Genomic DNA, 27,667 nt, shown 5'->3' with positions numbered 1-27,667 from the left:
CACTATAGCTTGTATAGTAGGGTAGTGATTCAGAGGCTGGTTGCTGAATTCTGACTGTCATGGCTGAAATCCCTGCTGCACATATTAGTTGTATCTTTGAGGGCATGTTACTTAATTTAAGCCTTGTGGGCCTCATTTTTCTCATCTGTAGAATAGCAATAAGAATAACACCACTCTATAGAATTATAGGAGAACTAAATCAAGCAGTCACGTAAAGCCCTTAGCACAGTGCCTGACATATAGTAAGTTCCCAATAATTATTAACTGCTATTATTACTGGATCATTTGCCAGAATCAAGCACAGCCTGAGAGATTCTTTAGGATCACCCCGCTCCTGATCTGGTGTTACTGAGACTTTCCTGTTGGGGAGCAAAGGTTATCAAGGACCCCCACTAGAGAGACTGTCCCTGAGTACAAGTTTATCTAACGGTTTCTTTGAACCACACATACACCTGGTCCTCCCCTTCAAACACATATAAAACATTTCATCTTACCAGATAGGCTACAAAGAATACAGACATCCTCTCTGGAAATAATTGTTTTCTGTTTAAATATTTAAGAACCAGTTAAACATTGTACTGGTTTTTTCTTTCCCTTTTCTATTACTTTTTAGGCTGCAATAAATAATTGCTTAAGGCTGCACTTTAGGAGACATTTGTAAATTTTTCTTTTGCCTTGTGATAACAGAGAAAACCATGTCAAAAGTCATTTTGACAATTTGCATTTTAAGTTTTATGAGTTACCATTTAAAGAAGAGCAGTTGATCATTGGTAAGCCTTCTTAAGAGGTTGGAGCTTTGATCTTAAATCCTAGGGAGGCTTTGTAGAAATTGGACACGACATTGTTGACAGGTTTGTTAGTAGCTATTCTACAGCCATTAATTAAACACACACACTTATACGCACACTTTATTTACTACCCTGGAATAAGTGAATTGAACTTGGCTTTGATTTTTGATGGGAAGCTATGAGAGGGTCCAGGAAAACATCAAAGGAACCTTCTTAATCTAGTAGGACTGACTCTCAAAGGACCTAGCCTGAACATTAAAGAGTTCTGGATTTCAACACTAGTCTAGTTTCTTTTCTGTAAAGCACTAATTCTCCTTAATGACAAGAAAGGTGCAAGGATGGCCTGGCATGTTTACTTATGCCTGTAATCACAGCACTTTGAGGGGCCAAGATGGGAGGATCACTTGATCCCAGAAGTTCAAGATCAGCCTGGGCAACAGAGTGAGATCTCATCTCTACAAAAAATAAAAAAATTAGCAAGGCATGGTGGCATGCATCTGTGGTCCCAGCCTCTCAGGAGCCTGACGTAGGAGGCTTGCTCAAATCTAGAAGGACAAGGCTACAGTGTGCCATGACTGTGCCACTGCATTCCAGTCTGGGTGAGAGAGTGAGACCCTGTTTGAATGGGAAAACAAAAACAAGTAAGAAAGGTGCAGGGGCAAATAATCACCTCCATCCCAGTCCTTTAAGTTCCACAAGGTTACAGGCTCTTTCCTTTTATCTCACTTATAAAAGACTTCTTTGGAATAGCGTATATACTTTTGTTTCACATTTTAATAGTTTTTACCTTTAAGATCTCAACTCTAACATCTTAAAACTTTTTTTGGCCGGGCACGGTGGCTCAAGCCTGTTAATCCTAGCACTTTGGGAGGCCGAGACCGGCGGATCACGAGGTCAGGAGATTGAGACCATCCTGGCTCACACGGTGAAACCCTGTCTCTACTAAAAAAATACAAAAAAAAAACTAGCCGGGCGAGGTGGCGGGTGCCTATAGTCCCAGCTACTTGGGAGGCTGAGGCAGGAGAATGGCGTAAACCCGGGAGGCAGAGCTTGCAGTGACCTGAGATCCGGCCACAGCACTCCAGCCTGGGTGACAGAGCAAGACTCCGTCTCAAAAAAAAAAAAAAAAAAACTTTTTTCTTTTTAATTGTAGATTTTTGGAATAATCACAGCTATCTTAAAACGTTTATGCTCCGAAGCCCTTAGAAATGGGGCTTGACACTTGTAGAAGCATAAATAAGGCCAGATGATGCCTTTGCAGAGGCAAATTTGAACCTAGTAGTTGGGAGGTCCATTACTGTGTCTGCTTCTGAAACCCCAAAAGAGCACTGACAATAAGTAGCCATTACATGGCTGTTGGGTGCCAGGCACTAAAGAGTTGGGTGCCAGCTCTAAAGAGTAGTGAGCAAAAAGAAAACATCCTGCTCTGCTGGAGTTTATTTTCTAATGTACAATTAACACAACAACAGAATTAGCTACACAGTATATCAGAAGGTGTTAAAAGCCATAGAGAAAAGTAAAGGAGGGAAGGGGCTGATGTTACAGTTGGTTTGTATTCTAAATAGGGCAGTCTGGGAAGGCCTCACTGATAAAGTGATACCTGAGCAAAGACTTGAGGAGCTGAGAGAGTGAGCGCTTGGCACAGGTGTGGGAGGAGGCAGCAGCAGGCACAGATTTGGAGGCAGGAGGATGCCCAGTGTGTGGGTAGAGCAGGGAGGAGGCTGTTGAGGCTGGAAAGGGAGTGAGGGCTGAGGAATTGTAGGAGGCATGGGAGAAGGTCTCCTCAGATCATTTAGGGCCTTGTGAGACACATAGGACTTTGGCCTTTTCTCAGAGTGAGATGGGAGTCATGGGAGGGTTTCTCTCTTTTTCTTTTTTCTTCTTCTTTTTTTGTTTTGTTTTGTTTTGTTTTGTTTTTGAGAGACAGGATCTTGCTGTCTGTGTGTTGTCTGTGTTGCCCAGGCTAGACTTGAACTCCTGGGCTCAGGAGATCCTCTTGCCTCAGCCTCTTGAGTAGCTGGGATTGCAGACATGTGCCACCATGCTTGACTTTTTATGGGAGGGTTTTGAGTGGAGCAGTGACATGATCTGATCTACATAGAGCAGGATTGCTCTGGCTGCTGGGCAGAAGCTGGGGACCATTTAGGTGGCTGTTGTATTGATTTAGGCTACGCTTGATTTACACTATCCAAGATAGTGTAGTTGGAGCCAGGGTGGAAGCAATGGAAGTGATGAGAAGTGTTTGGATTCAGGATATATTAGAAGGGCAGAGCAAAAAGGATTTCCTGATGGGTTGGGTGGAGAAGAGTTGGTATGTCTGCAAGATTTGAGCCTCAGCAACTGCATCGTGTGCTCTGCCACACATGCCTTTTTATCCATGGCCCTTATTGGTCTCCAAGTTATTATCAAGCAGTCACTGTGATCCCAATTGCAAAAGCATAGACACTCTGGCAGCCAGGAAAAATACTTCTGTGGTCTTCTGAGCCATTGCTCAGAAGATGCTACCAGGTTAGTTAATGAGAGAGAACTTGGCTTACCAGTGTAAGTTACTTAGTTTTTCTTGACACCATCTCATTACACGTTTGGCATCACATTCTGGGGAGGAACTGTGATAGGTGTTGGTGCCATCCAAACCTGCACCTCAGCTCCGTGGCTGAAGAATGCAGGAAAAGAGCAGAAGAGAGGAGAAGCTAAAGCAAAGATAAAGAATAGAGAGATCTGGAAACTTTTAGTACAAACCACTTTGAAAAGAAGACTATCAGGAACAGTAAAATGTATATCTTTCCCTGGTGTTTTCCCTTTTTATATCTACCTTTCATAGCTTCCAGTTGAAAGATAAAAAAGATGTGGTATTTCCACAGTAACTGGAGTGGGAATTAATGGACTAACATGGAATGTAACAAAAACAAAGGTTGAGTACTACATTTAGTCATTGAGAGATGGCAAGAGAAGAGTTTATGGATCCTTCTAGTCAGATACATAGAAGATACAGTGGCTTTCCAAGATCCCACTCCTGATTGCACCCACTGTAATCTCTTCTACTTAAATAAACCACCAAGCCTGCTGCATGAGAGAGCACGAGGACATAGTTTGCTATGATGTTGGCCAAGGATAGAGCTGAAAAATCTCAGTCTGTTTATTTATTAGGAATCTTGTTTTCCATCCTTGCCTTGCTCACGTGGGGTTGAGTAAATCTTCATCTGAGTTCTTATCTCAGGAAGAGCAAAGGGTAGCCCTGGAAGCCTTCTAAATAGCAGGTGCAGCACAGAATGAAGAGCAAAAGAGAGGGTGGAGACCAGTGGAAAATATCTCTGGGAGGCCAAGAAATCCATAAGGCTGATGAACTAGAGAAAGGAGCAGGTGGATGGGTGAGCTGGTGCCTAAGGGCGCAAACTGGAACCTACCGGGATGGGATGATAGGGAGACCAGATGGACTGGCATTGGGTCAAACCAGATGGTGGGCTTTTATTTTTAAAAGGATTTGTAAGTCCTAGGAACAAGGAACCATAAGGGTACTGGGGCCTTTAATCCCATTAGTAGAGAACAAAAGTGTGCCCTTTAAAAATGTAAACTCATCAGTTATAGAATTTATCAAAACTTTGGGACAGACAACTCACTTGTGAAACTGCAAGGAATCTCTGGATTCTGTGTTGATGGAAGGAGAAACTGAAGAAGTAGTCTAGGCATTATAAGTTAATTAAAGATTCCTCCTTAATAATTTAAAGCGCATTTACTAAGTTTACATTCCAAACCAAACAAAATATGATATATTTGTATGAAATAAGCTGGCTTATATGTGGAGTTGGGAAAAGAGCTAGCAGTGTAAGTAGGGACTGATGAATTATTGAGTAAATTTTGAATTGGTAATGAGAAAACTTAAAATTTAAGCACCTATTACTTTCCCCAAAATCGGACCTCTGTACCCCACCTCCCCAGTTGCTGTGTCTAGAGCAACCTGGCCTTAGTATAGCTATAGCTGCTCTCCTGGTTGCTAAGACATGAGAGCTTTTACTATAGTCCTTATCCCAGTCTTAATTTTAGGGTCTCTATCCTATAGACTATATCTATAGATATAGTCTCTATCCCAGCCTTAATTTTAGGGTCCAGAGTTATTTCCATAATCCCTCTACAACAGGACTTATTTTCAAGGAGACCAGACTCTTTAAGTGTAGCCTGGAGCCATCAGTTTGTGCTCCCGTGTGGCATGAGTGTGGATGCTGTGCTTGCATAGACACGCAGAGGGGTTGGACATGTGGGTTTGGTGTGCTACAGGGTTCATGGAGTCTGCCTTCTTCGTATCGTGTAATAGCCTATTCTCCTGCTGAGAGGAACACTCTAATGTAATCTAAAAAAGTCAAGAAATGTTAAGTGTTAATATCAACAGAAAGTTTTAAGTAGTGTGATTAGTTGTTAAATGACTTTTCTGTTTAGAATATGCAGATATATCCATTAAGTAACCATCAATAATACTGCATCATTTTCAATGCTATTTCATAGATATATCTTTCCTTAATTACTTCTGAAAAGTATAACTGTCACTTTGTAGTTGAAGTTGAATAGAGTTGCTTTCCAACACCACTGACTGTTTTTGCTTGCTTGTTCATTATTATCTCTAAAGGTATGGAAACCTGACGAGTCCAAACTGTGAAGAAGATGGAAGCCAAAGTTCATCAGAGTCCAAAATGGTGATCAGGAAGTGAGTCTCCCTTTTCTTTGCATTCTAAACTCTCAGTCAAGACAATATCTTAAAGTAGTTTAGTACAGTATTTTATTCCTTTGAATGTTGCCATGATTTTTTTCCATAGTGCATACAGAGGCTTATTTTTTGATTACCTAACAATATTCATTTATGTATCCAGTGAAAGTATCTTAAGTAACCACTGTCTGCCAGGCATTGAGCTAAGGTATACAAAACAAACAAGTGAACAAAACAAATGAACAAAATAAACAGTCCCAGCTTATAAAAAGTGAGTATTTTACCAGAAAGAGACAGAGAATACACACAAAAAAGTGAAGAAGAATGAAGCAGGTCTGAGGGCTGGAGCATTTGGTTACGTGTAGGGTGCCCGGATTGAGCTGTCTGGTCTGTTGGCATTGGAGCATGCCGGAATGAGGTGTGCCCTGAGCCTTGCAAATAGCCAGGCAGACAGACCATGGGAAAGGCTCTGACGCAGGAGCAGTGTTTGAGAAACAGCAGGGAACTGCATGTGGCTGGAGCGCGTGCTAGGGGATGAGCACTGTGAGGTGGGGCAGGAAGGTGGCCACTCACAAGGGGACTCATAGGAACTTGGGGAAAGATGTTGAATTTGATTCTGAGGAAGGTAAGAAACACTTAAAAGGTTTTGAGAAGAGTGCTGTGGCCTGACATATCTTAAAAGACCTGCTGTGGCTCTGTGTCTGGAAAGTAGCCTGTGGCAGTGCGGCTGGGGGCAAGGGTGGGAGCAGGAAGCCTGGTCAGGACCCTCCCAAGAGTCCAGATGAGGGCTGCTGGTGGTGCTGGCTGGAGCAATAGCAGTGAAGGCGACCAGCCTTTGCAGAGATCTTCCAGGTGTCGCTGGCAGGACGAGCTGGAGTGCATGGGCTGTGTGAGAGAACAGGAGAAGCCAGATGCTTCCCAGGGTTGCGGTTTGAGCAGCGGAGAGACAGAACCTGGGCTTTATAAAACATGGAAGATCGAGGGAGCAGGATTAATGGGGAGTGTGTATCAGAAATTTAGTCACAGACATCATTTTGAGGTAATTAGTTCAGTCTAGATTTCAGGGAGAGGCATGGAATGGAGATATAAATTTGGATGTCCTTAGTTTATACATGGTATTTAAAGCTATGAGACTGGATGTGGCTTTCTGGGAACTAAGGGCAGATAGAGGAGAGAAGATCCAGAGACTGAGCCTGGTTCCTTGGGTGTTTAGAGTTAGAGAAGTAGAGCGTCTGGCAGAGGAGACTGGAACAGAGCAGCTTTGGGGAAGGATGGGGGAGGGGAAAAAAGAAGAAACTGTGTCCCAGGAGACAAGCAAAGAAAGGATTTCAGGGAGGGAGTGACCAGCGCCTTCCAGTGCTGCCCATAGATCGAGTGTGAGGGTCTGAAAAGTGACTCCTCCTTTGAAGTCCTGTGGTCTTTGGTGACTTGACAAGTGCAGTTTGGTGGCTGGAAAGGTGGGCAAGAGAGAATGAAGGGGACGAAATGGGGACAGTGAGTCTTGTTAGAGGAGGAGCTTTGCTGCAAAGGGGAATAGAGAAATGGATGGAAGGTGGGTTTTTTTTTTTGGTTGTGTATGTGTTTTTTAAAAGATGGAAGATATTTTATGCTGATGAGAATGTTCTATGAGAAAACATCCGTGATGCGGGGGTGGGGACCACTGTAGGGGTGATGTTCTTGAGTAGATGGAATGTGCACCTGGGTGCCTGAAGCCACTAGTGTTATATATTCATTTTGGGGCCAAAAGTCTGGGGGGTATCCTGTGGAATTTTTAACTCCTTGAAGAGTTACTGATAGACTTCTTTCTTCCGGAACTAGGGATGTGAAAGTAGAAAGCTGAATATCTTTTTTAAATCCTGAGAAAGGTTCTATTTAGTTTTGCAGTTTTATTCAATGGATCATAACTTTCCAGAAAACCAGACATACCAGTGTAGGTATTTGAAGGTCAAGCACAAGGTACGGTGGGAGGAACAATTCTTGGGCTTGGGGAAGGCCTCTTGGAGGAGGTTACCTTTGATCTGGGCCCTGAAGCATGATGAAGAGCCGTCCGGGTGTAGGGAACAGTAGGACCAAACTGGGGAAATGCACTGTTCATGGAATTTTGGGGAACAACACAGAATTGGTGTGGCTGCCGCAGAGAGTACATGTTAGGTGAGAGGGGAGTCAGTGGAGCTGAAGCTAGATTAGACTTACTTCATGAAGGGCATTAATTTCTTGCAGGAGAGTTTGAACTTTCCCTGGTAAGCAGTGGGCAGTCAGCAGTAATGAATTTTTATAGGAGGGAAACAATATAATCTAAAAGGTGTTTTTTTTCAGAATGAGTTAGACATAGATCCTTCTCGCTCAAAGTGTGACCGTGGACCTGCAGCATCAGCATCTCCTGGGTGGGAGCTTGTGAGAAATGCAGACTCTCAGGCCCCACTCAGACCTAATGGATTAGAATCTGCATTTTAACAAGATTCTCAAGTGATTCCTAAGCACTTTAGAGTTTTGAGAATCATAGGATTCTATGAAAACTCACTAAGATAATGATTTTTTAGGAGAGCCTTTTTATAATGGACATTCTGGAGCATATACAAAAAGAGATACTGTAAGAATTGAGTGTAATCTAGACTTGTGAGCAGATTCAGAAATAGACATGCTATTATGCACATATTTTGGAACTCAGTCCAATCTAGAGCTACCATTCAATTAGCCACCTGTCCACTCTGAGGAGAGTCACAATCTGAAAAATATCCAGAGCTGGCCGGGCACAGTGGCTCACGCCTGTAATCCAAACACTTTGGGAAGCCCAGGAAGGAGGATCACTTAAGGCAGGAGCTCAAGACCAGCCTGGGCAACATAGTGGGACCCTGTCTCTACAGAAATTTTTAAAACAATTTGCTGGGTGTAGTGGCAAATGCCTGTAGTCCCAGTTACTTGGGAGGCTAAGGAAGGAGGATTGCTTGAGCCTGGGAGGTTGAGGCTACTGTGAGCCATGATTGTGCCACTGTGCTGCAGCCTGGGCAACAGAGTGAGTGAGACCTTGTCTTAAAAATAAATAATAATAATAATAAATCCAGAGCTTCTTTGTCCCATGAGGTGTTTTGAGATAAAATAGATTTTTTGGGAAGTAGCAGTTAAGAAAATTGTACCCTGGATATGAAGAGTCATGTTCACTCTTTTAAAGTCTCATTCGAATTCGTTGTATACCAGGAACACTAATGTGAATGAAACTCCAAGCTAAGCTGTTTTAAAGGGTTTTAGAGTTTTAGGCATATAAGGGCTTAACAAAGAGCTTCACACAGAACTCCCCTGAGGGGTCCATCCTCTGGGGACAATGGCCCTTTCCTAAAGTCTCACAATAACTTGGTGGAAAGTTCTTGACCCTTTTCCTCAGACTGAGTTGCCTTTTAAAAAATTATGCCTGATGAAAATATGCCACTTTATCTTATAATGGGTTGCTCTGTCCTACAGATTCTGGAATGTTAAAATCCCTTCTTACGGGTGACCTCTTTCTTCCTTCCATTTCCCTTATTTCTCTCTTTCTCACTGTTTTTTCCCCACGTTTTATTGTTTTTCATCTCACTTCACTATTATTTTTTGTCTCTCTTTTTCTGAAACTATCCTTCTCCTGATCATTTCTGTGCCTAGATAGGGTTACTGCTTTGTCTTTGTCTTTGTGAGAGGAAATCAGGCAAGCACCTTCTCCCATCTGTATGTAATGTATTGTAAATTTCCTGGTCATCCCAGACCTCTGGCATCTGACTTGCAGCAATGATTGAGGGCTTCCTGATGACCAGTAGATGTGCAGGAGGTATGGCAGTGGTTCTCAACAGGGCGACTGTTATCTTCCAGAGGACATTTGCCAATGCCCTACAGAAGTTTTGGTTGTCTCAACTTGGTGGGGGGATGCTATTGGCAACTCATGGGTAGAGGCCAGGGATGCTGCTAAACATCCTAGCAGGCGAAAGATTCTTGTATCGGTTCGAACCCTAAGAGTGTGCCAACAGACAACATGAGGCGGTGTGGAGCAACACGCTGTTTTAATGCGCGCCCGGGTGCAGGCGGGCTGAGACCTAAAATGGTATCAGCCTCAAGTGAGGACGGGACAGGGGTTTTATAGTCCTCTGTAAACAGGAAGTATCCCAGTCTGACGTGACTACTACCTAGTACCCGGACGGCCTCTTTGTCAGTCTTCAGGGGTAGGTGTCTTCCGGCCAGGATAGGTGTCTTCCGGCCCGCTCTCTTCCTGCTTCTGCTGTCTTGCTGACGCGTGCTGCTGGTGCAAGTGGCCTTGAGCCTTGGAACTGGGCCTGAGAAGGGAGGAGTTACTCATCCCTTCAAGCTTTCAGGCCCGGGAGAGAATCTTTCAGCATGTACAAAGTAACTCTCCTCCGCCCTAACAAGGAATGATCTGACCTTAAATGTCAATAGTGCCTAAGTAAGAAACCCTGCTATATAGTGTTGAGGCTCTAGTTCTCAAGTGAAACTGTCTTTATGAATACCTAACATATATAAAAATAGGAGCAGGCCTATTTGGAAATTTCTTTATTTGTGTCCCTTTTTATAAGGAGCTGAATCAAATGTGGAAGTGATCCAGAGGCAGCCACATGGAGAGGGAAAGGCCCTGGTGAAGGAGCCTGGAGAACTCCCACCCCACTCCTTCTCTATCATTCTGTCACTTACCAGTCATCTGACCTTGGCTTAGTCACTTCACCTCCCTTTCTTTCAGTTTCTTCACCTGAAAAGTTAGTGCTTGGAATAAATGCTCACTGAGAGGTCCTTTTAAGTTCGGTGATGTCTGAGATAAAATTTATTTAGCTTTTTCTTTCTCTCTTAAAAAATGAAAATGAATAACAGAAACAGAGATATGGTCCACACAGCACAGTGGACTTTTGAGAGTACGGTACCTTCGACCACTTTTCTCTGTTGGAAAGTGTGTCACCAGTTTTGAAGAGACAGGAAGAAACACATACACAAGCTTTGTTTGTTATTAGTCATGACATCACAGTTGCTCACTGGGTTCATGAATAAAGAGCTGAGCTAAAGCATTGTCTTGTGGGAGTAAGGCAAGGAGTGGCAAAATGCCCATTGTTTTCTTTTGCTATGAATCTGTTCTCTTGTGATTTCAGGTGGAAAACCAACAGCAGGAATCCAATGACATTCAAGAAGTAAACATCCTGTTTAGGGCGGTTGCCTTGAGTTTTGCAGACCTGGGTGGAGGAGGGGGTGGGGACAGGGACTCACTATTGGTTTTCACCATGAGCAGAAAAATACCCAAATATTGTCTGTTTTTCCGTTTTTGCTGTAAAGCAAAGAGCAACCCTTACATTTTATATAGGCTCCCAAGTACCAAGTACAATCTTTCCTGTATTTCCAAATATGGATTTAAACCTTTCAGAGGGTAAAAGAACTTTAAAGAAGGCAAACGTGGAAATACAGATGAAGCATTCAAGATGAAAAATTGGTTTCTGATGTCTTGGACCATAACCGACTAGTGTTCTTCATGCATTTAAAAAAGTATCAGATTGTGCAGGGACTCCCACATGCGGAGTACTTGTAATTCCAGTCCAGAGTTCAGGCTTTGTACAATGTCAGGACCCTCTAAAGTTATCTGGCTAAAACAAGAATGTCTTCAGTTGCAAAGGATTCAACTTCCAAAGCTTCTGGATGTCGGAATCTTTGCCTCACGGTGATTTCTGATGTTAGGGCCAGACTGATTATATAAGGTATGCCACATTTATTTCTAGGATCCCTAAACTGGCCACTATTTATCAATTAGGAAACTCACTTTCTATGCCTATATTCATTCTACCTGTGCCCTTTTCCTGCTGACATTTTTACACGATAAAATGCTGTCTTTTTAAATAAAATCTGAACGAGATGGAAAAAGCAAATTGTCTCTAGGGCAGATTTATTACAGTCATTGAATTCAGAAGTGAAGAGAATGTAAAGAAGGGATATTAACCATGTAGAGCTTTTACACCATGAATCTTCATTCTCTGAATTTTATTTAAGATGACCATATCTCCCTCTCTCTACATATAACTTTATTTAAAGAGATTTAAAACTCCTCAGGAAATGATGCTTTATTTCTTTCCTTTAATGACGATTATAAGGTTGAAATTGTTTCTGTTTTCTTTTCTTTAATTGAATCTCATCAGTTTCCTTCTGGAATGCCAAGTTTTGTTTTCTCAAATTCTCTACCATAGTAGTACTTCAAATTGTTGAAATCGTTCTGCTTTCATTTCCACATATTCGAAGATATGTATATTGTTCTTGTAATCTTTCCCAGAAGTTGTAAACAATGACACCAGATTTCAGTCACTGGTAAAGGATCATGTAAATAGTAGTAATCCAAGACATTGGACACACTTTAAAGAAAAAGGAAAGGAGTTAAAGTTGGCTATGTTATATTACTGCCTCAGAAACTTCACAGTGGAAAGTTAAAAAATCTTCCCAGAGAGTTTGCAATCAATATTCATTCCTGCAAATTCAGATGCCCTAAGAAGGCAATTGAAATTAATTGGAGTGATTATAACAAAAATGGGGAAAAGGAGGAGGGGTGAAGAACAGCAAAAACAAGATTTAAAACTTCAGTTTAGAAGAATTAAAGGTTATAATGTGAAAGGAATTTATTTTAAGTGAAACAAAAGAAATAAAGAAGTGATATGCCATATCGAAGAGTCTGGTATTTTCTTTAAAATATCCCTACAAGACAAAGAAAAAAGAAAAAAAAAATGTAGTTTTATAAGTCATTAGCATTCTAAGTCAAGTCTGCATTTTAGGGACATGGGTAGAAAGCCCCGAGCAGAAACTGATGTTCTAATAATTGAGGAAGAATAAAACAACATTGATAATCAATGACTCAAAAAGAAGGACAAGTCAATTTTATGAGTGTCTTAAGTACTGTACTTAAGAACCCTGTGTTAAGTTCTGGCAAGTAGCATTTTCTACATTAAAGAATGTCTCTTTTAGAAAGGAAAACAGACATCACAATTAGACTGTGTTCTTTGATTCACTGCACAGCATTGTAAACAATGAAAATGATGACACCGCCCTTGCCACCACCATTGGCTGCAATTTGTGGCATGCTTACTTTGTGCAAAGCATTCTGCTAAGTACTTTATATTTGTGTCTTCTTCAACCATTGTAAATATGCTGAGATATTGTCCTCACTTTATAGGATATAAAGTGAAGCCTCAGAGAAGTTATGTATTTTGACTAAAATCAGACATCTGGTTAAGTGACAGGTCTGATATTTGAACTCTCGTCCAACTGACTCCAAGACCTGAGTGGGAAGCCCAGGCATGCCATTCATAGAAGAGTGTTGGGATCTCAGATACTCAAGATTTTCCTCCCCATTTGCCTATATCATAATAAGAAGACTGCAGAAGTACATGAAGAACTAGATTACAGTATCACTGTTGTGACTAATGTTTTAGATTGTTATTATTCTGGGATCTTTTAATTTGTCATTATTTCCATTGCTCAGTGCTGTTTTGCCTAGCTCTTGCTTTATTATTGAATGAATACCCTGAGCAAGGTTTGCACACAGCTGTTAGAAATGTGGAAGCTAGACCTTTTTCCTGGGGGAAGGAGATGGGTTGAAGGATGTGAGGAAACAAGACCAAATTAGGCCCATCAAAGGAGAACCTGCTTCCTGTTCCTCATGCCTTGTAGCATCTATAACTAGCAACGGAAACTCAGTTCTAGTGGTGAAAACTATAGAAGGCCTCAGCCATTTTTTTCAATAGAGTTCTCTTTATAACATGAAAACTCCCTTCTTGGACTGTGGGGAATGAGTTATTGAGGTCCCTGAAAGATAATTTTGGTGACTGGCGATGTCGTTTTCTAATAATAGCTAGAATTTATTGACTACTTAGTAGGAATGGTCCCTGTGTTAAGTACTGTACATACTTGTTAAATCCTCATATGATTATGTCTTATTATTCTTATTTTACAGAGGAGGAACCTGGGGCATAGGTTAAGGAACATGTCCAAGCCTACGCAGTGAATAAATGCAAGAGCTGGGATTTAACCCAGGCCTTAGCCTCTGTGCTGCGTGACCTTTACTATTTTTCCTCTGATAAAAATGAAAATATTTCTCTTAAGTACTTAGCTTGGGAATGAAAGACAGGTGTGTAAATAACCTTGACTTTGGGTAGTTGGCTTCAGGCTTATCCATCTTACTCCAGGCCCTCTCCCACTCACATTTACTGTCTTTCCATATGTCTTCCTTTCATAATCCTTTTCTTCCTCCTTCTTGCCGTGGAGGTTTTTTTTCTCTTCTCTCCCTTCCCCATAGCCCCTGCATTGCCCTTGCCTTCTTAGTGCTTAGATCTGACTCTGGCTTTGTTGGCATTTATTTCCCTTGTCTTTTCTCAATCTCTCTTCCACATCTCCTCCTAGTATTTGAATCTCTATTTACCAATAGCACTGAAATGTGACAATGTAAAGTGTAAAAAAGCAATGCAGGACAACCTTGACAGGTCCAGATAATAATATTTTAATCTTTTCCAGGAAAAAAACAAAGAGGAAAGCTCTGTATCTTTCTTTGTTCCTTCTCATCAGGAAAATCATCTAGCTGGAGGTCTCAGAGGCAGCTTCTATCTGGCAGCCTTCCCTGAAACAGGAAAACTGTTCTGTGATTAGGAGAGCAAGGTGGAGGATCCAGCCCAGAGTCGGGGTCAAGGTTGACTTAGACTTAAGTCCTTGAAGGACGAAGTGTATTAGATCCCACCCTCAGAGCTTGACAGAAGTTACTTCATTGCTTGAAAGGCCCACCCTCTGCGTAAATCTTCTTACCTTTTCATTATCTGCAGTGAAGAGAAGATCCAGTTCTCAGAGAATGTCTTAAAATAGAAAAACATTTTGCTGCTTTTGAAAAATAGTTCTATGTCTTATTTTCTGCTGATGATTAAGTACAAAAAATTATTATTTCAAATAGATTTCTGGGGAAGGAAAAGAGCTCTAGATGGATAGTGTTATTCTTTTTGTCACGGTAATACTATTTCTTGGCTCAGAGGTTACACATCATGGGAGAGGTGACTTCATACCTGGAAAAATTTGTATTGAACATTTGACCAATTATAGAGTATTTTACTGCCTATGGAATGTTAATATGATTTAATACGTTTACCTAAAATCTGCATTCATTAAAAAATCTGTGGTTTGCGCATAATCACCGCCTAAATGCTTGCCTCAGCCCTATCTGCATTGCATGCCTGAAGATCCCTGGGGTGGCTAGAAGTTCTGAACCATTTTCTTTTATCTCTCAGCCAAGGCGCATCTGTCTAATGTCTTCTAACCAGGTGTTATTAGGTGTGATTTCTGGTTGGCTGAGAAATCAATGAGTGGTCAAGTGCGGTGGCTCATGCCTATAATCCCAGCACTTCGGGAGGCCAAGGCGGGTGGATCACCTGAGGTCAGGGGTTTGAAACCAGCCTGGCCAACATTGTGAAACCTGGTCTCTACTAAAAAAAAAAAATTAGCCGGGTATGGTGGTGCCTGTAATCCCAGCTACTCGGGAGGCTGAGGCAGGAGAATCGCTTGAACGTGGGAGGCGAAGATTGCAGTGAGCCGAGATCATGCCACTGCACTCCAGCCTGGGCGAGAGTGAGACTCTGTCTCAAAAAAAAAAAAATCAATGAGTATAGCAGATTTCATCATGCTCCTTTCCCCCAACTCTTTATATTTTTTACTTTGACAGATCTTTACATCCTCTACAAGTGTTTAGCTCTTTCACCACAGGACCTCTGCCTCATTGCTGCCCTAGAGTCCTCATCCCACGGACTCCTAACGCTTAAGATCTCAGCTTTCACATCATTTCCTCAGGGAGACCCTCCCTAAAGCCTTGACTAGGTCAGCTCCCTCTGAAGTTCAGTGCTTCCCTGGGACCCTGGACTTCCTGTATTGTGATGCTCATCGCATAAATTGTTTTTGTGACTCTGGAAAATAAAGGGCACTCAACAAATATTAGTTTAATTGGTGAATGAATTCTCCCCAGGGGTCTGTTTTCTTAGAAGCAAAAGTCCTAGAAGCTGTTTTAGTACGTTTCACACAGTGACATCTGAGCATGTCTTCCTTCCCCTATAGACGATTGCAGTCGGTTGGAAAAGGCTCACACACTACAGAATTTTGTATGTTGCCAAGAATGCCTGAGGTGGAAAACTCAATTTTGGTTGTCTCCTCTGCTGTCAGTTTTGGGCCCCTGGCCTTGGCCAGCTACCCAACATATTTCCCCTTGTGACTGAGGAGTTTTGTTCTGTGATCCACCAAAGATTACTTTGGAAGAGGAAATCACATACTGACTTTTCTCCTGACTGAATTTAGGTTATGTCACAATTGTAATCATCCAGTTTGGCTTCAGGAATTACTTCTGTCTTTACAAGTTATTCAAGAATCATCTCTTGCAGTTAATACTACAGTTTAATGTTTTTGATTTGTCCCAGAGAGGATACCTCAAGGTATACGTATGTGGGCACGTATGTGCATGTGTGTTTGTGTGTGTGTTCACAGCAGCCATCTTCTTCCAGCAGGCCTGAAGCCACACGTGTCATAGCATGGCTTGTATCCTGTGTCATTGTTCCTGTGAGAGGTGGCAGATTCTTTGAGTCAATTCCTGTGAGTGCTGATGATTTTCGCTGAGCCATGTTACCTTTTCAATTGCTTCCTTCTGTGACTTCTGGCAAGTAGCTGTAAGACTGTTGACAATTAATGTTTCTCTCCAGGTATCTCAAAATGGCCTTAGTGACATTTTACTATTTGAAATCACAACTGATCAGTGTCAGGAAGATGAAGAAGGTGTTATTATATCTCTTCCCCAGAGAGGGGGTCAGTGGAGTTAACTGACCTATCCAAGCTTCCTTGGTTCCCTAGTGGGACAGCCAGGTTGAGGAATAGAATTGTCCTTCTCCGGGTCTCCAAGCATCCTGTCTGGGTCTGTGTACAGCACCAAGTGGCTTCTGTCATCTAACAGACATACCAGTCCTGTAAATTTGTGACTTCAAACTAGAATTTCCCTTCAGCTATAAGATTCTTGACATCTCCCCCACTCTGTTCTGGTTCGTATATAAGTTAGATCTTAGGAGTGGTGCCAGGCTGGGTAAGACAGAAAAGGCATTGGCCAGTAATCCTGTTTTTCTTTTCATCATTATTTTGCCATGTTGCTTTCTTTTTTGAAATCTTAAAAGTTTCGCATTTGTATCTGCTTCTAAATCTATCAAGAACGGAAAGTTTCTTCCCAGGGCTGGCACACACAAAGCTACTGTGAGCCTTGGGCATGTGTCCAGGCCTTTCCAGAAAGCCTCCCTGCCTGGCGTGCTGAGAAACGCTCTGCCAATGAGGAGGGCAGGGGTCTGCCTTGTGTTCTATTGTGCTGTTTGTGTATGTCTTTCCCTTTCTCTGTTTCTTCTTCCTCCTCCCCCTTCATTCCTCCTTTGTGTGAAAATGCTTTTTTCTGGTTGATTCAGTGTCTGAGTTTGCGGTGAACTGTCAAAGCCTTCTTAGGCTAAGCTACAGGAAGGTCACTGTCACAAAGGGTAAAAAAAAATGCATAGATCGCCAGAGTTCATTAAAAACATCAGATTGAGGAACACAAAATGTCCACCTAAGGGCAAGTCCAATCTGGACGAAGGCTCCTCTTTAGAACTCCCCTAGTTCTTCTGAGGCTGCAGCTTTCCATGGAGGTACGTGCTGTGTGCCCATCAGAAATACTCACACGAGCATGCAGAGATGGAAGCAAGGATGCACATGTTTTGTAGTTGTGAGAACCTGAAAATAACTTAAATACCTGCCTTGCAGTAGAAGAATACTTAATTATGGTGTGTCCATATCATGAGGAACAATAAGATAGATCTAGAGGTAATGATGAAGTATCTGTAACATACTGCTCAGTAAAAAAGCCCATGTGATTTTCTTTCTTTCTTTCTTTCTTTCTTTCTTTCTTTCTTTCTTTCTTTCTTTCTTTCTTTCTTTCTTTCTTTCTTTCTTTTTCTTTCTTTCTTTTTCCTTCCTTCCTTCCTTCCTTCCTTCCTTCCTTCCTTCCTTCCTTCCTTCCTTCCTTCTTTCCTTCCTTCCTTCTTTCTTTCTTTCTTTCTTTCTTTTTCTTTCTTTCTCTATCTATCTATCTGGTTTTTTTTGGAGACAGGATCTCGCTCTGTTACCCAGGCTGGAGTGATCACAGTGGTGTGATCACAGCTCACTGCAGCCTCTATTTCTTGGGCACAATCAGTCCTCCCACCTCAGCCTCCTCAGTAGCTGGGACTACAGACGTGCACCACTACACCTGGCTAATTTTCTGTATTTTTTGTAGAGATGGGGTTTCGCCACGTTGCCCAGGCTGGTGTTAGACTCCTGGGCTCAAGCAATCCTCCTGTCTCAGCCTCCCAAAGTACTGGGATTACAGGTGTGAGCCACCACACCCAGCACATATTACGTATATTTAAATGTGTATACATATCCACAGAAAAGCCTAGAAGGATATATTCCAACAGTTAACAAAAGGTCCTGGGGATGGGATTAAGATGAAGGGAGAGAGTAGGTATTTCGCTTTTTTAGTTTATATACATTTGTAAGACTTACTTTTTGGCATAAATAATGAGTTTTATCATAATAATTAAGGATCACAGGCATTTAAGAAGTAAATAATATATTAGCATCACTGACTCTTACCTGTAATTTTGTGCTTCTGTCTGGGTGTTCTTTTCAGTGAAACACTGTCTTCTTGTTAGGCTGCTGCTGTTTTTGACTTGAGTATATGATGTGAATTGTCACCTCTCCATATCTGTTTTTCCATCAGTGTCGTCGTAAGAGTATCTTTTCACTGAAATATTAAGAAACATTAAGCTAGTGGTATTAATTAGATTAATTCATCCCTCTTTTTAAAGGTACAAAACTCTTTTTCTGTAAAAGTCAAGCTGATGTATGCAAATATCAGGTTTTCAATTAATTTCTTCTGGCTTTCTGGAAGGAAGTGAAATTATTGTTCATAATTTCATTTAATCTGGACTAAATATTTGGAGTATTGAATTATTGCTATGACTTTCATTTGATGGTTTTACGTATCTACTTTAGATGCAGATAATTGAATATTATAGTTCCAATTGCTTTAACATTCCACATTAGTGAAACAATGATGTACACCATAGTGAAAACAGTAACGCATTTATTTTCCTTCTGTTTGTACTTCAATTCCAAAAGTTAAGCATTAAATTGGCTTTAGTCATACTTATGCTTTGATGATAGTCCAACTTCTTGGTGTGAAATCAAGATGTGAAGAAAGTTAGACACACCTGTGAAAGCCCAGCTTTCAGTTTCACACATGTGGGTAATAACTTAGTCCAGTTACAGTTTAACTAAAAAAAAAAACAATTTGTTTTAAGTATAATTAGATGATAATTTTAAAATGTGCTAAAAAATTCTTTTTGGCTGAAAAATTTTGATAAAGTGTATAGTTAAGATGAGGTGTTGTGTCTCTGTCAATAAAATATGCATGGATTAATTTATAGTCCCTGTCATCTTCTCCAGCCTTCAGCAGTGAATATGCCTGGACTGTATGGGGTGACTGCTTGCTAGGCAGGCAGAGTATTCTGTTCTTCTCCTTGTCTGTGGCATATGATTGAGTCAGGAGTGTTGGTAAAGTCCTCTTTGAAGATGAAGCATAGAATAATGGCACTCAAAACATTTTATTCTTTTTACCCTTCAGCTATTTGTCTCTTGCCTTCAGTGAGTGGCTGCCGCTAACCTAAAGACAACATGCTGTGTTATTACTAACATACTGGAGGGAGCTGTGCACACACAAATGACCCGGTCTCTTTTTGTGCCCTGGAAGCTTGTCTTCCCCAAGGTGGACTCTGTGTGATCCACGGAGCCATCAGAAGAAATCACCTTTGCTTATCAAGTTTTTCTCCTTTGTCTTTTAAAGATGTAACTTGGCTACCTACTATTTCTCCTACTTGAAATATATTCTCCTCATTGTAATTTGAGAAACAAAAGGATAATTTTATGCGGACATTTTCAGTGTTCATGCTGAAGCCCTCGTGATCCTTGTCAACTTGAATTTATGCATTTTTCTTTCCAACCTGAGGCACTTCGTTTAATCAGATGGATTTCTGGCCTACCGGCAGTCAGTTATTTCCTAACATATTAGGTGGCAGATTTTGTGGGATTTAATTTGAGCATAATCTTATTGTGTACAGATTGCTTTGAAGTTTCTTCAGGACTCACTAAACCTTCTACACATCAATTTTTCTGCCCTGTATGGGTTTTTCCAAAGTTTAGCCTCCTTAAAACAAACAAACAACAACAAAAATACCTTATCAGCTTCACTGCAGCACTCCACTTAAAACAATAAAGTTTAGTTTGTTTTCAAGTGCTTTAAATCCATTGATGTTTCTAGGAACTTTTGGATGAATGATCTGTTGACCACCTACCCAAGTTTCCCGGGGTGTCCCTGGGATCTGCCCTGGTGTCCAGGGATTGTTTTGCCTCCGCACAGCCAGTTGGGTGCAGTGACTCTCCATTTCTCTTTCTCAGTGCGATCGCTTCAATACTGAGGGCCTGGCTTGACCAGTGTGCAGAAGACTTCCGAGAGCCCCCTCACTTCCCTTGCTTGCAGAAACTGCTGGATTATCTCACAAGGATGATGCCAGGCTCTGACCCAGAAAGAAGAGCACAAAATCTTCTTGAGCAGTTTCAGAAGCAAGAAGTGGAAACTGACAGTGAGTACTTGTGTGTTCACAGTACAAGGCTAGATTCTGATTCTCCAGCCTCCACGCTGGAGAAAGGTTCTCCCTGTGCTCACTAATAGGAAACTTTAGTACCCTCAAAACAACATGCTGCTGGAGGATTGGCTTGGGTATAAAATTCTCAAGGTTACTGAAGGACTAATTATAGAGCCTAGAATTTTAGACAGAGAAGGGGATTTTCAAGACTACCTAGTCTGGCTCCCTCATTTTATGGATGAGGAAACTGTGGAAACTCCAGCTCAGAAAAATTAAGTAATTTCCTGGTTTCTTCTGTTACCAAGAAGGTGGTCTCCTTCATGAACTTTAATCTTCCCTTATCAACATGTACCATGCTGAACCTGAATTTGCATTTTATTACCTGCTTAATGGCTCCTTCTATCCTTCCATCCCAACCACCCCCATCTAGCAGTCAAAGAATGAAGTCCAGTTCTGATCCTGCCCTCCCAAAAGCTTGGAAAAGGTGTTTGTCCTTCAGTATGGAAAAGCATCACTGTAATGGGTTCCCTGCCACTGCAGATTATCGTCATTTAGCGTCTCTAAAGGCCTCATCAAAGGAAGTTTCTGTGGCTGTTTTTCCCTGAGGAATTGACCTCCTATTTTCAAGGACAAAGGAAAGGCAACCACTGCAGGCCATGAGGTGCTTGGAACTATTAGGCTTTGAAGAAAATCAGAAAGAGGCTGGGACAGGCTTCCAGTGTGACATTGTATCCCTTCACTGGGGTGCTGGGTGATAGTTGCCATGGTGGCTGACCCACTTGGAGCTTCTGACAGGCATTTCCCTGAAGGGATGGCTGACTTCATCAGTGAGGGAAAGGAAATGTTCCTCAGAACCAATAAGGAAAAGCTGCATCAGCTCCAAAGAAAATAGACCTAAATTCCAAACAATACCTGCTGAATTTCTTGTGGATGGGGGACCCAGAGAGAGGGAAATGCAGTTGCATCATTGGAAGCTGACTGCCAAATACTCTATATCTCAGATGACTTCATCTTCCAGGAATGTTTGAATACCAGGGGCACTCCTCCAGCTGCAGACCTCAGTTCCTTTCAGGGCCTCCATGCCTGGCTTTGTGCTGGAGTGGAAAACGCTGTGTTGGAGCCCAGCTCTCCCCACTGGGGCTGCCCCTGGCTCCGAGCCTAATTGGGGGAACCGGTGGGACCAGTCATTCATTGTTTCCAACACAGGGACTGCAAGGCAGAGCTCATTTGGCAGGCTGAGGCAGGGGAGAGGGAGATTGCCTCAGTTCCCATGTGCTTCTTTTACCCAGTTTTACTCCTGCAGAAGCAGCAAGCTCTCCTATATGTTTTTAAAAAGTAAAATTATGCTTCATGTTTTTACTTACCTCTGGAGGAGAATCAAAAGCAGAAAACAGTGAAGGCATGGACTATGCCCCAGAGAGAAAGGATCATGTAATCTTCATGCACAGCAACATTATAGACACACATTGAGCTGCCGTGTTTGCTGAATGAATGGATGAATGAATGGAAAGATCAAGCCTTAGCACATACCCTCCTCCTTGATTGAAGTGGGTTAGGCTCTGCATTGCAGGGCAACTGGGATATATGTATGTATTTGTTGACAGGGTAGGGGAGAGGCCCTTTCTGAACCTTTATTTGGGATCCCAAGTTTCTAATTACTCCACTAAATGAAACAGTGCCAGAGTTGTATGGAGGAAGAATTATGAAATTAGATTGCTTAACATCCTCCATGTCATGGGGTTTTAGCTTCCTTTAGCTTGTACCTGTTTGTGTCGCAGACTCCGGGGATAGGCAGTGATCCCCTCCTATGTTTTCCAGTCATAATCCAACCCCATTCGCATCTGGACCTTCAAGTCCAGGATAGAGGGGCAATCCTTAAATCACATACCTGCCACCAGCGTAGGCAGATATCCACATGCTGCCCCAAAGGGGAAGTGGTGTAGGGTCCACTCTCAGAAGCTCCTTTTCCCTGGAAAATGAAGAAAAGCCATTGTGACTTAATCCAAGATGCCCAATAGTCTTTAATTCTACAAAGAAAGAAAGAAAAGGCTCAAAATATAAGCGTTCTGGGGGAGTAGTAACATGCTGATTTACATTTCTGCTAAGATATAACTGAATGTAACTAGAGTTTTCTTTCCTTGAGGACAGGTTTGACAGGAAGCAGTGCGAGGAGTGTGAAGGGGCTGAGGTTGGGAAACAACCCGAGCAGTGGGGAAAGGTTCCAGGAAAGGAAGGCTGGGGATTTAAGTCAGAAAAACTTCATCAAATTTCAGTCTTTCCAAATGGAGACTGGAGGTCCTATTCCAGGTGTGGGCTCTTCTGCTTTTTATTCGGAGTCCTGGGTATGGATTTTCTCCATGCTGTGCCCTATGTAATTTGCTAGTTGATGATCTTGTCTGTGATAGGTTCAGGTGAATTTAGTTGAAGACTGTTCTGCTTCACGCATTCTTAGCTTTGGGTGGAAGTTGAAAGTGACTGAACATTTTGAGAATTTTGAGGGCTTCGTCAGCATTTCTAACACCAAAATGGCTCATTTTATTGCCCGAGTCTGACCTGCCTTCATGGCGAGTCCTTCCAGGCTTCTGGTTATAAGTCGCCCAGCAACCAAGAATTGCATGGTTAGGGTTTAGGAGTTAGTTGGATTAGTCCTGGAGCTGATCTGATCAAAGAGTTTGCAAGAGCCCTAGATGAAGGACTGTCTCTAGACTTTGCCTATCCTGGTTCTGTCCTTGGCTTAGGAGCCAGTGGTTTGTCAGAGTGAGAGCATGAGGGCTCTGGTCTTAATAGAGAATCCAAGAACAAGCAGAGATGGGAAGATCTCCATTGCTCTTAGATGTATTGTGCTTGTGGTTGTCTCCCTGAGAGTGTTCTGGAGGATTAGCCCTCTTCTTCCTAAATAATAGAAGTCTGATGACTCTATAAGGAAGACTATATACACTGGAACCAAATTACTAATCTTTTCCATATGTGAACAGATGGGCTTCCCAGCACGGTCTCCTTCAGCCTGGAAGAGGAAGAGGAACTGGAGGGTGGAGGGTCAGCAGAATTCACGTGCTTCTCAGAAGATCTCGTGGCAGAGCAGCTGACCTACATGGATGCAGTATGTCTTCTCTTTGTGATCCAGTGTACTTTCACTTAAAACATGGGAGAGTGATGGCACTGGTGCCCCAGAGAAAGCAGTGGGATAATGTGATTTTAAGTTTTTTTGAATCCCTGAGAGAGGCTGTGCCTGCAGATGCAGAGTTAAGATGTGACTTGAATCAATCATCTGAATAATTCAGGCCTGAGCTCTTCTTGCAACTCTAGGAGAAGGTGCTTTTGGAGCTCAAGACACAGAGGGAAATAAGAATTCGAATCCCTGTGAAACAAAATCTGCCTTGTTCTGTGGGTATTTTTCTCCCTTTACACTCATAAATATTTCAAGATCTGAACTGTTTATTTGGAGGACTGTAAAGGGATCAAAGTATAAGTTAGGATAAAATAAATTCACAGAATCCACATGTGATTGTATCTGGCTCCTCATTTCCACGTGTGCTTTCTGTACTTTTTGAAGTTCGAATATTTTTGTGAGCTGGACATATTTGAGTATGTCAGTCACATTGCATAGGTCCGCATTAGCTGATAAATACAAGAGGACTGTGAGGAGTTATCGTGGTAGCTTTAGCTCTTCTGCTTTACCACTTTTGAGAAAGCAGCGTGGAACATGGTGGAGATTTTCCTTCTAGTAAACATTATCGATGAGTATATTAATTATTTACTTTTGTCTGTTGAAATGGACACCATGAGGCAAATCAAGTAGAAAAGGATTATTCAGGCATTCACAAAATTACCAATTTACAGATGACCCAGATGACATGCTTTGCCATATGAAATGTCTGTGTTGTCCTTAAAGTCAGTTCCTCTTTTGTTCCAGCAACTCTTCAAGAAAGTAGTGCCTCACCACTGCCTGGGCTGCATTTGGTCTCGAAGGGATAAGAAGGAAAACAAACATTTGGCTCCTACGATCCGTGCCACCATCTCTCAGTTTAATACCCTCACCAAATGTGTTGTCAGCACCATACTGGGGGGCAAAGAACTCAAAACTCAGCAGAGAGCCAAAATCATTGAGAAGTGGATCAACATCGCTCATGTAATTGTCTTTTATAAAATATTCTTTGTGTTTGGTAGATGCAAGAGACTACTCCATCACTTTGTTTAAATGGTTTAGCTGTTTGGTTGAAATGGTAGTCAAAAGACCATATATGAGAGCCCACTGGGTTTTTGTTGTTGTTCCAGAGTAAGAAAAAAGTTGCCTTTCTAAACTTGGCAGCTTATTTATTTTCCTCTTTTTTAAAAAATTGGTCCCCTGCTCACTTCTTCCCAGTTATGGGTTCTCATACTGCTACCTCTCCAGAGTAAGACATTCTGTCTGCTTTCCCCTTTGTATTCACGACAGACTGAGTGTTGGTTTCAGCACCATGTTCAGTAAATATAAATGGATGGTCTGCATGTCAAAACAGACCACTCTTCAACCCAGAGTGATTACCTATGCCCCCTCCTAGTACCTGGAGGCGTTACATCTTCTGCAGTTTTGAAGAGCTGGTACTTTCTCAGAGTCCTGAATCTCTTTTCTAAAGGACAGAGACACTTACAGAGATCTCATATTAATCTGAGGTCATATCTCGTATTAATCTGAAGTTGGAGGGGAAGAGTCTATTCCTAGGTCTGACTCACCTTCTTCCGAGTGTTGGAGTCTAGTCTCTTGGATGAACTGCTTACATACCATGGGACCTCCCCTTCACAGCATCTTATGTCATGACTGAGAAAATGGCAACAGTGTGCAGTCAGTGGGCCACCAAATATTTTGTGAACTCCTAATGTGTGTAAACCACAATATTATGTACTTAGAGGACATACTAGGATAGAGCATAATTGTTTGTTTACAGGAACCCATACTCAAACAAGGAAGTTAAGATACACTGGAATTATCTCAGCCTGAGGCAGTAGAGGAGTGGGGCCATGGGAGATAAGCGCTGTAAAAGTGGAGGAGAGAGGAATCATTACTGATTGGGTGATCAAGGAAGGTTTCACAGACGAATTGACATTTGAAATTAACTTTGAATAACAGATAAGATTTTTGGTATTTGAAGAATAGAGGGGTATTTTTTTTTTCTAGGCAGAATAAATTACATCAGCAAAATAATGATTGTGAAAAATTATGACTATGAAAATATCATAGTAATTTGTGTTCTGGGCTCTATGGGTCAACTCTCAACCAAAACACATTTTGCTTTATATCCCCTTAAATATATTTTTCCTTCAGCCCCTATCGATAGGGCATAATGTTACACTCTCTTTTGTTGTCTTTGATTAAAGAGCAGAGACACAATTGTGCCAGATAATTTGCCTTGTTTTGAGTCTTCAGGTAGTCTGTTATTACAGACTTCTTAGTGTATGACAAAAGGCAGCAAGAAACAAAGAGTATAAGTTGCATAAACAACTTATTATATTTCTCTTATTCTAAATCGAGCTTATTGCTCAGCAAGTAAGAGATACAAAAGAAGTTCTGAGTGAGATATAGCGTGGAAGTTCTCTGTCTTTTTAGAATGATAAGGAATTTTTTTTTTTTTTTTTTTTTGCCATAAATGTCACAGCATGTCTCAAAAGCAGACTGTCTACCCCAATTCATTCAACTACTTTGGCTATAGTGACAATATAACATCTGTGTATATGACATAGTGGGGCTCAAGGGATGACTTTTGGTCCAAATTGAATATAAATTGTGCATTACGTGGTAATAAGAAATGCAAGTTGAATCGTTTGAAGTATATTTCAAATCCCATGTCATGTGCTAATAATAAAGCCAAGGGCTTTTACTTTTTTTGGTGATATCACTTCCTAATATTGAGTATGTTGTATCTTTTGCAATTGTGTAGGGAAATATAATAAAATAATGAGACTCACCAGTGGTTTGCTACCAAGATTTATTTTACTTTTCCTGCATTCACCATAGTCAATTTCTATTGAAAGAATGTTTGAAAAAGAAAATTTTTCTGACTTAAAATGACTGTATTTTCTTGGACTGCCCTTAATGGTATGTTTTTACTTTTGCATCACATGTCCTGGAAGATGCCTCTTTTTCTAGAAATGGGGCCAGATGCCTTTTGTACTCCTTTAAACCCTCAGTTTAAACCTTTTTTTGAGTAATGTGTTCCATATGTTTATTTCAATTTGCATGATATATCTGTGCCTGAGTTCCTTTTTTTATTGCAGGTTTCCTGATTTTTAGAATATAACTTTTGTGAACCTTTGTTGAACCATGCTCCCATAGGCTTAGTTTCCAGATTGCAATTCAGAACATTTCTCTTGTTCTCTGTCTCTTCCCCTCCTTCCCTCCCTCCCTTCTTCCCTCCCTTCCTCCTTCCCTTCCTTCCCATCTTTCCCTTCCCTTCCCTTCCTTCCTCTCTTTCTTTGTTTCTCTCTTTCTCTCTCTCCTTCTCTCTCTTTTTCTCTTTATATCTTTCCAAATAAGGGGAGGACATTGAGGCATTTAAAAAGGGTGGACATGACTTTTATTAAGTACTTTGGCATTTACTCTAAAGAAAACGTTTGAGGGTTTGTTTGGCATAGTTTTCAGTGTCCAGATTTTGGCAATGCTAACTTAGAGTGCTGTTTTTCCTTCATATTCAGGATTAACATTTCTTTGTGGAATGATTCTCGAAGTGATTTACATTTGTACCCAATCACTCTGGGACCTCTTACCTGAGCTACTGTACACAAAGCCAAATACGTGCTCACATGGTGTACTTACTTGTAAACACTGGGCCTATTACACTGTCACGTGCCTGTATATGAAGCATGTCCTTTGACATAAGGCCTGGTCCACCCTCCTCACATTGCTACCTTCCCCATGCCAGCCAAGAATGGGACTTTCTCTCTGTCTGTTTTGCTGTCCCTACTATTCAGTCGCAGGACTTTGACTCCAAGGTCAAAGGTCACTAACTGCTGATGCTATAGGATCCTTAGGGTAGCTTAAGTTTAAATAGGGAGCCTCTCTCTTTACCCAGAAAATGGCATCCAGAATGTTTCCTGTTCTCTTTCTGTTTTGTTTTAAAACATTGCCAAAATGAATTTTATTTTAAAAGGCCAAGTTATTTTGGAAGCATTGAAGTACCAAGGTGTTTTTGAATGTTTATGGTTGCAGAACAAGCCAATTTGAAACCAAATGAATGTGTATAAAAATATCCCCCTTGGCTAAGAGCATAAAAGCCAAAGTTCAACTTGTGGTGAATTTTTATTGCCAAATTATATACACCTCTGTGGACAAGGGTTGGTCATGAGCTGTTCAATACCATCTGACCTCAGAGTGGCTGCTGCCCACCTCATTTTGTGGATCTAAAGATCTAAAGTGCATATTTTTAGGACGTCTGTGTGCTTTCAGCAGAAGAAAGTTGCTCTTTCTGGCATAGCTCTGTAGACTTACCTCCATTAGTGTT

The 27,667-nt window shown here is 41.5% G+C and overlaps 1 protein-coding gene and 1 long non-coding RNA gene across 5 annotated transcripts in view; one reads left to right on the top strand and one right to left on the bottom strand.

The window, feature by feature from the left end:
* RGL1 (ral guanine nucleotide dissociation stimulator like 1) overlaps nt 1-27,667 on the top strand; it is a 289,030-nt gene that overhangs the window by 220,870 nt on the left and 40,493 nt on the right. For all 4 annotated transcript variants that reach the window (XM_031657730.1, XM_003893404.4, XM_031657731.1 and 1 more), the window contains 4 exons: nt 5,407-5,484; nt 20,005-20,189; nt 23,168-23,292; nt 24,106-24,321. In XM_031657730.1, the coding sequence (XP_031513590.1) occupies nt 5,407-5,484; nt 20,005-20,189; nt 23,168-23,292; nt 24,106-24,321 (604 nt within the window). The remainder of the gene's footprint in view (nt 1-5,406; nt 5,485-20,004; nt 20,190-23,167; nt 23,293-24,105; nt 24,322-27,667) is intronic.
* LOC103879194 lies at nt 13,776-27,115 on the bottom strand. The gene is made up of 5 exons (XR_639700.4): nt 26,983-27,115; nt 22,081-22,161; nt 18,142-18,292; nt 14,275-14,321; nt 13,776-14,092 (listed from the first exon to the last, which is right to left on the bottom strand). It is a non-coding gene; the product is annotated as an uncharacterized LOC103879194 (long non-coding RNA).

This window comes from Papio anubis, chromosome 1 (assembly GCF_008728515.1).
Source record: "Papio anubis isolate 15944 chromosome 1, Panubis1.0, whole genome shotgun sequence".
NCBI lineage: Eukaryota > Metazoa > Chordata > Mammalia > Primates > Cercopithecidae > Papio > Papio anubis.
Note: the sequence above shows the minus strand (reverse complement) of the source record. Positions and strands in the feature narration are given on the sequence as shown.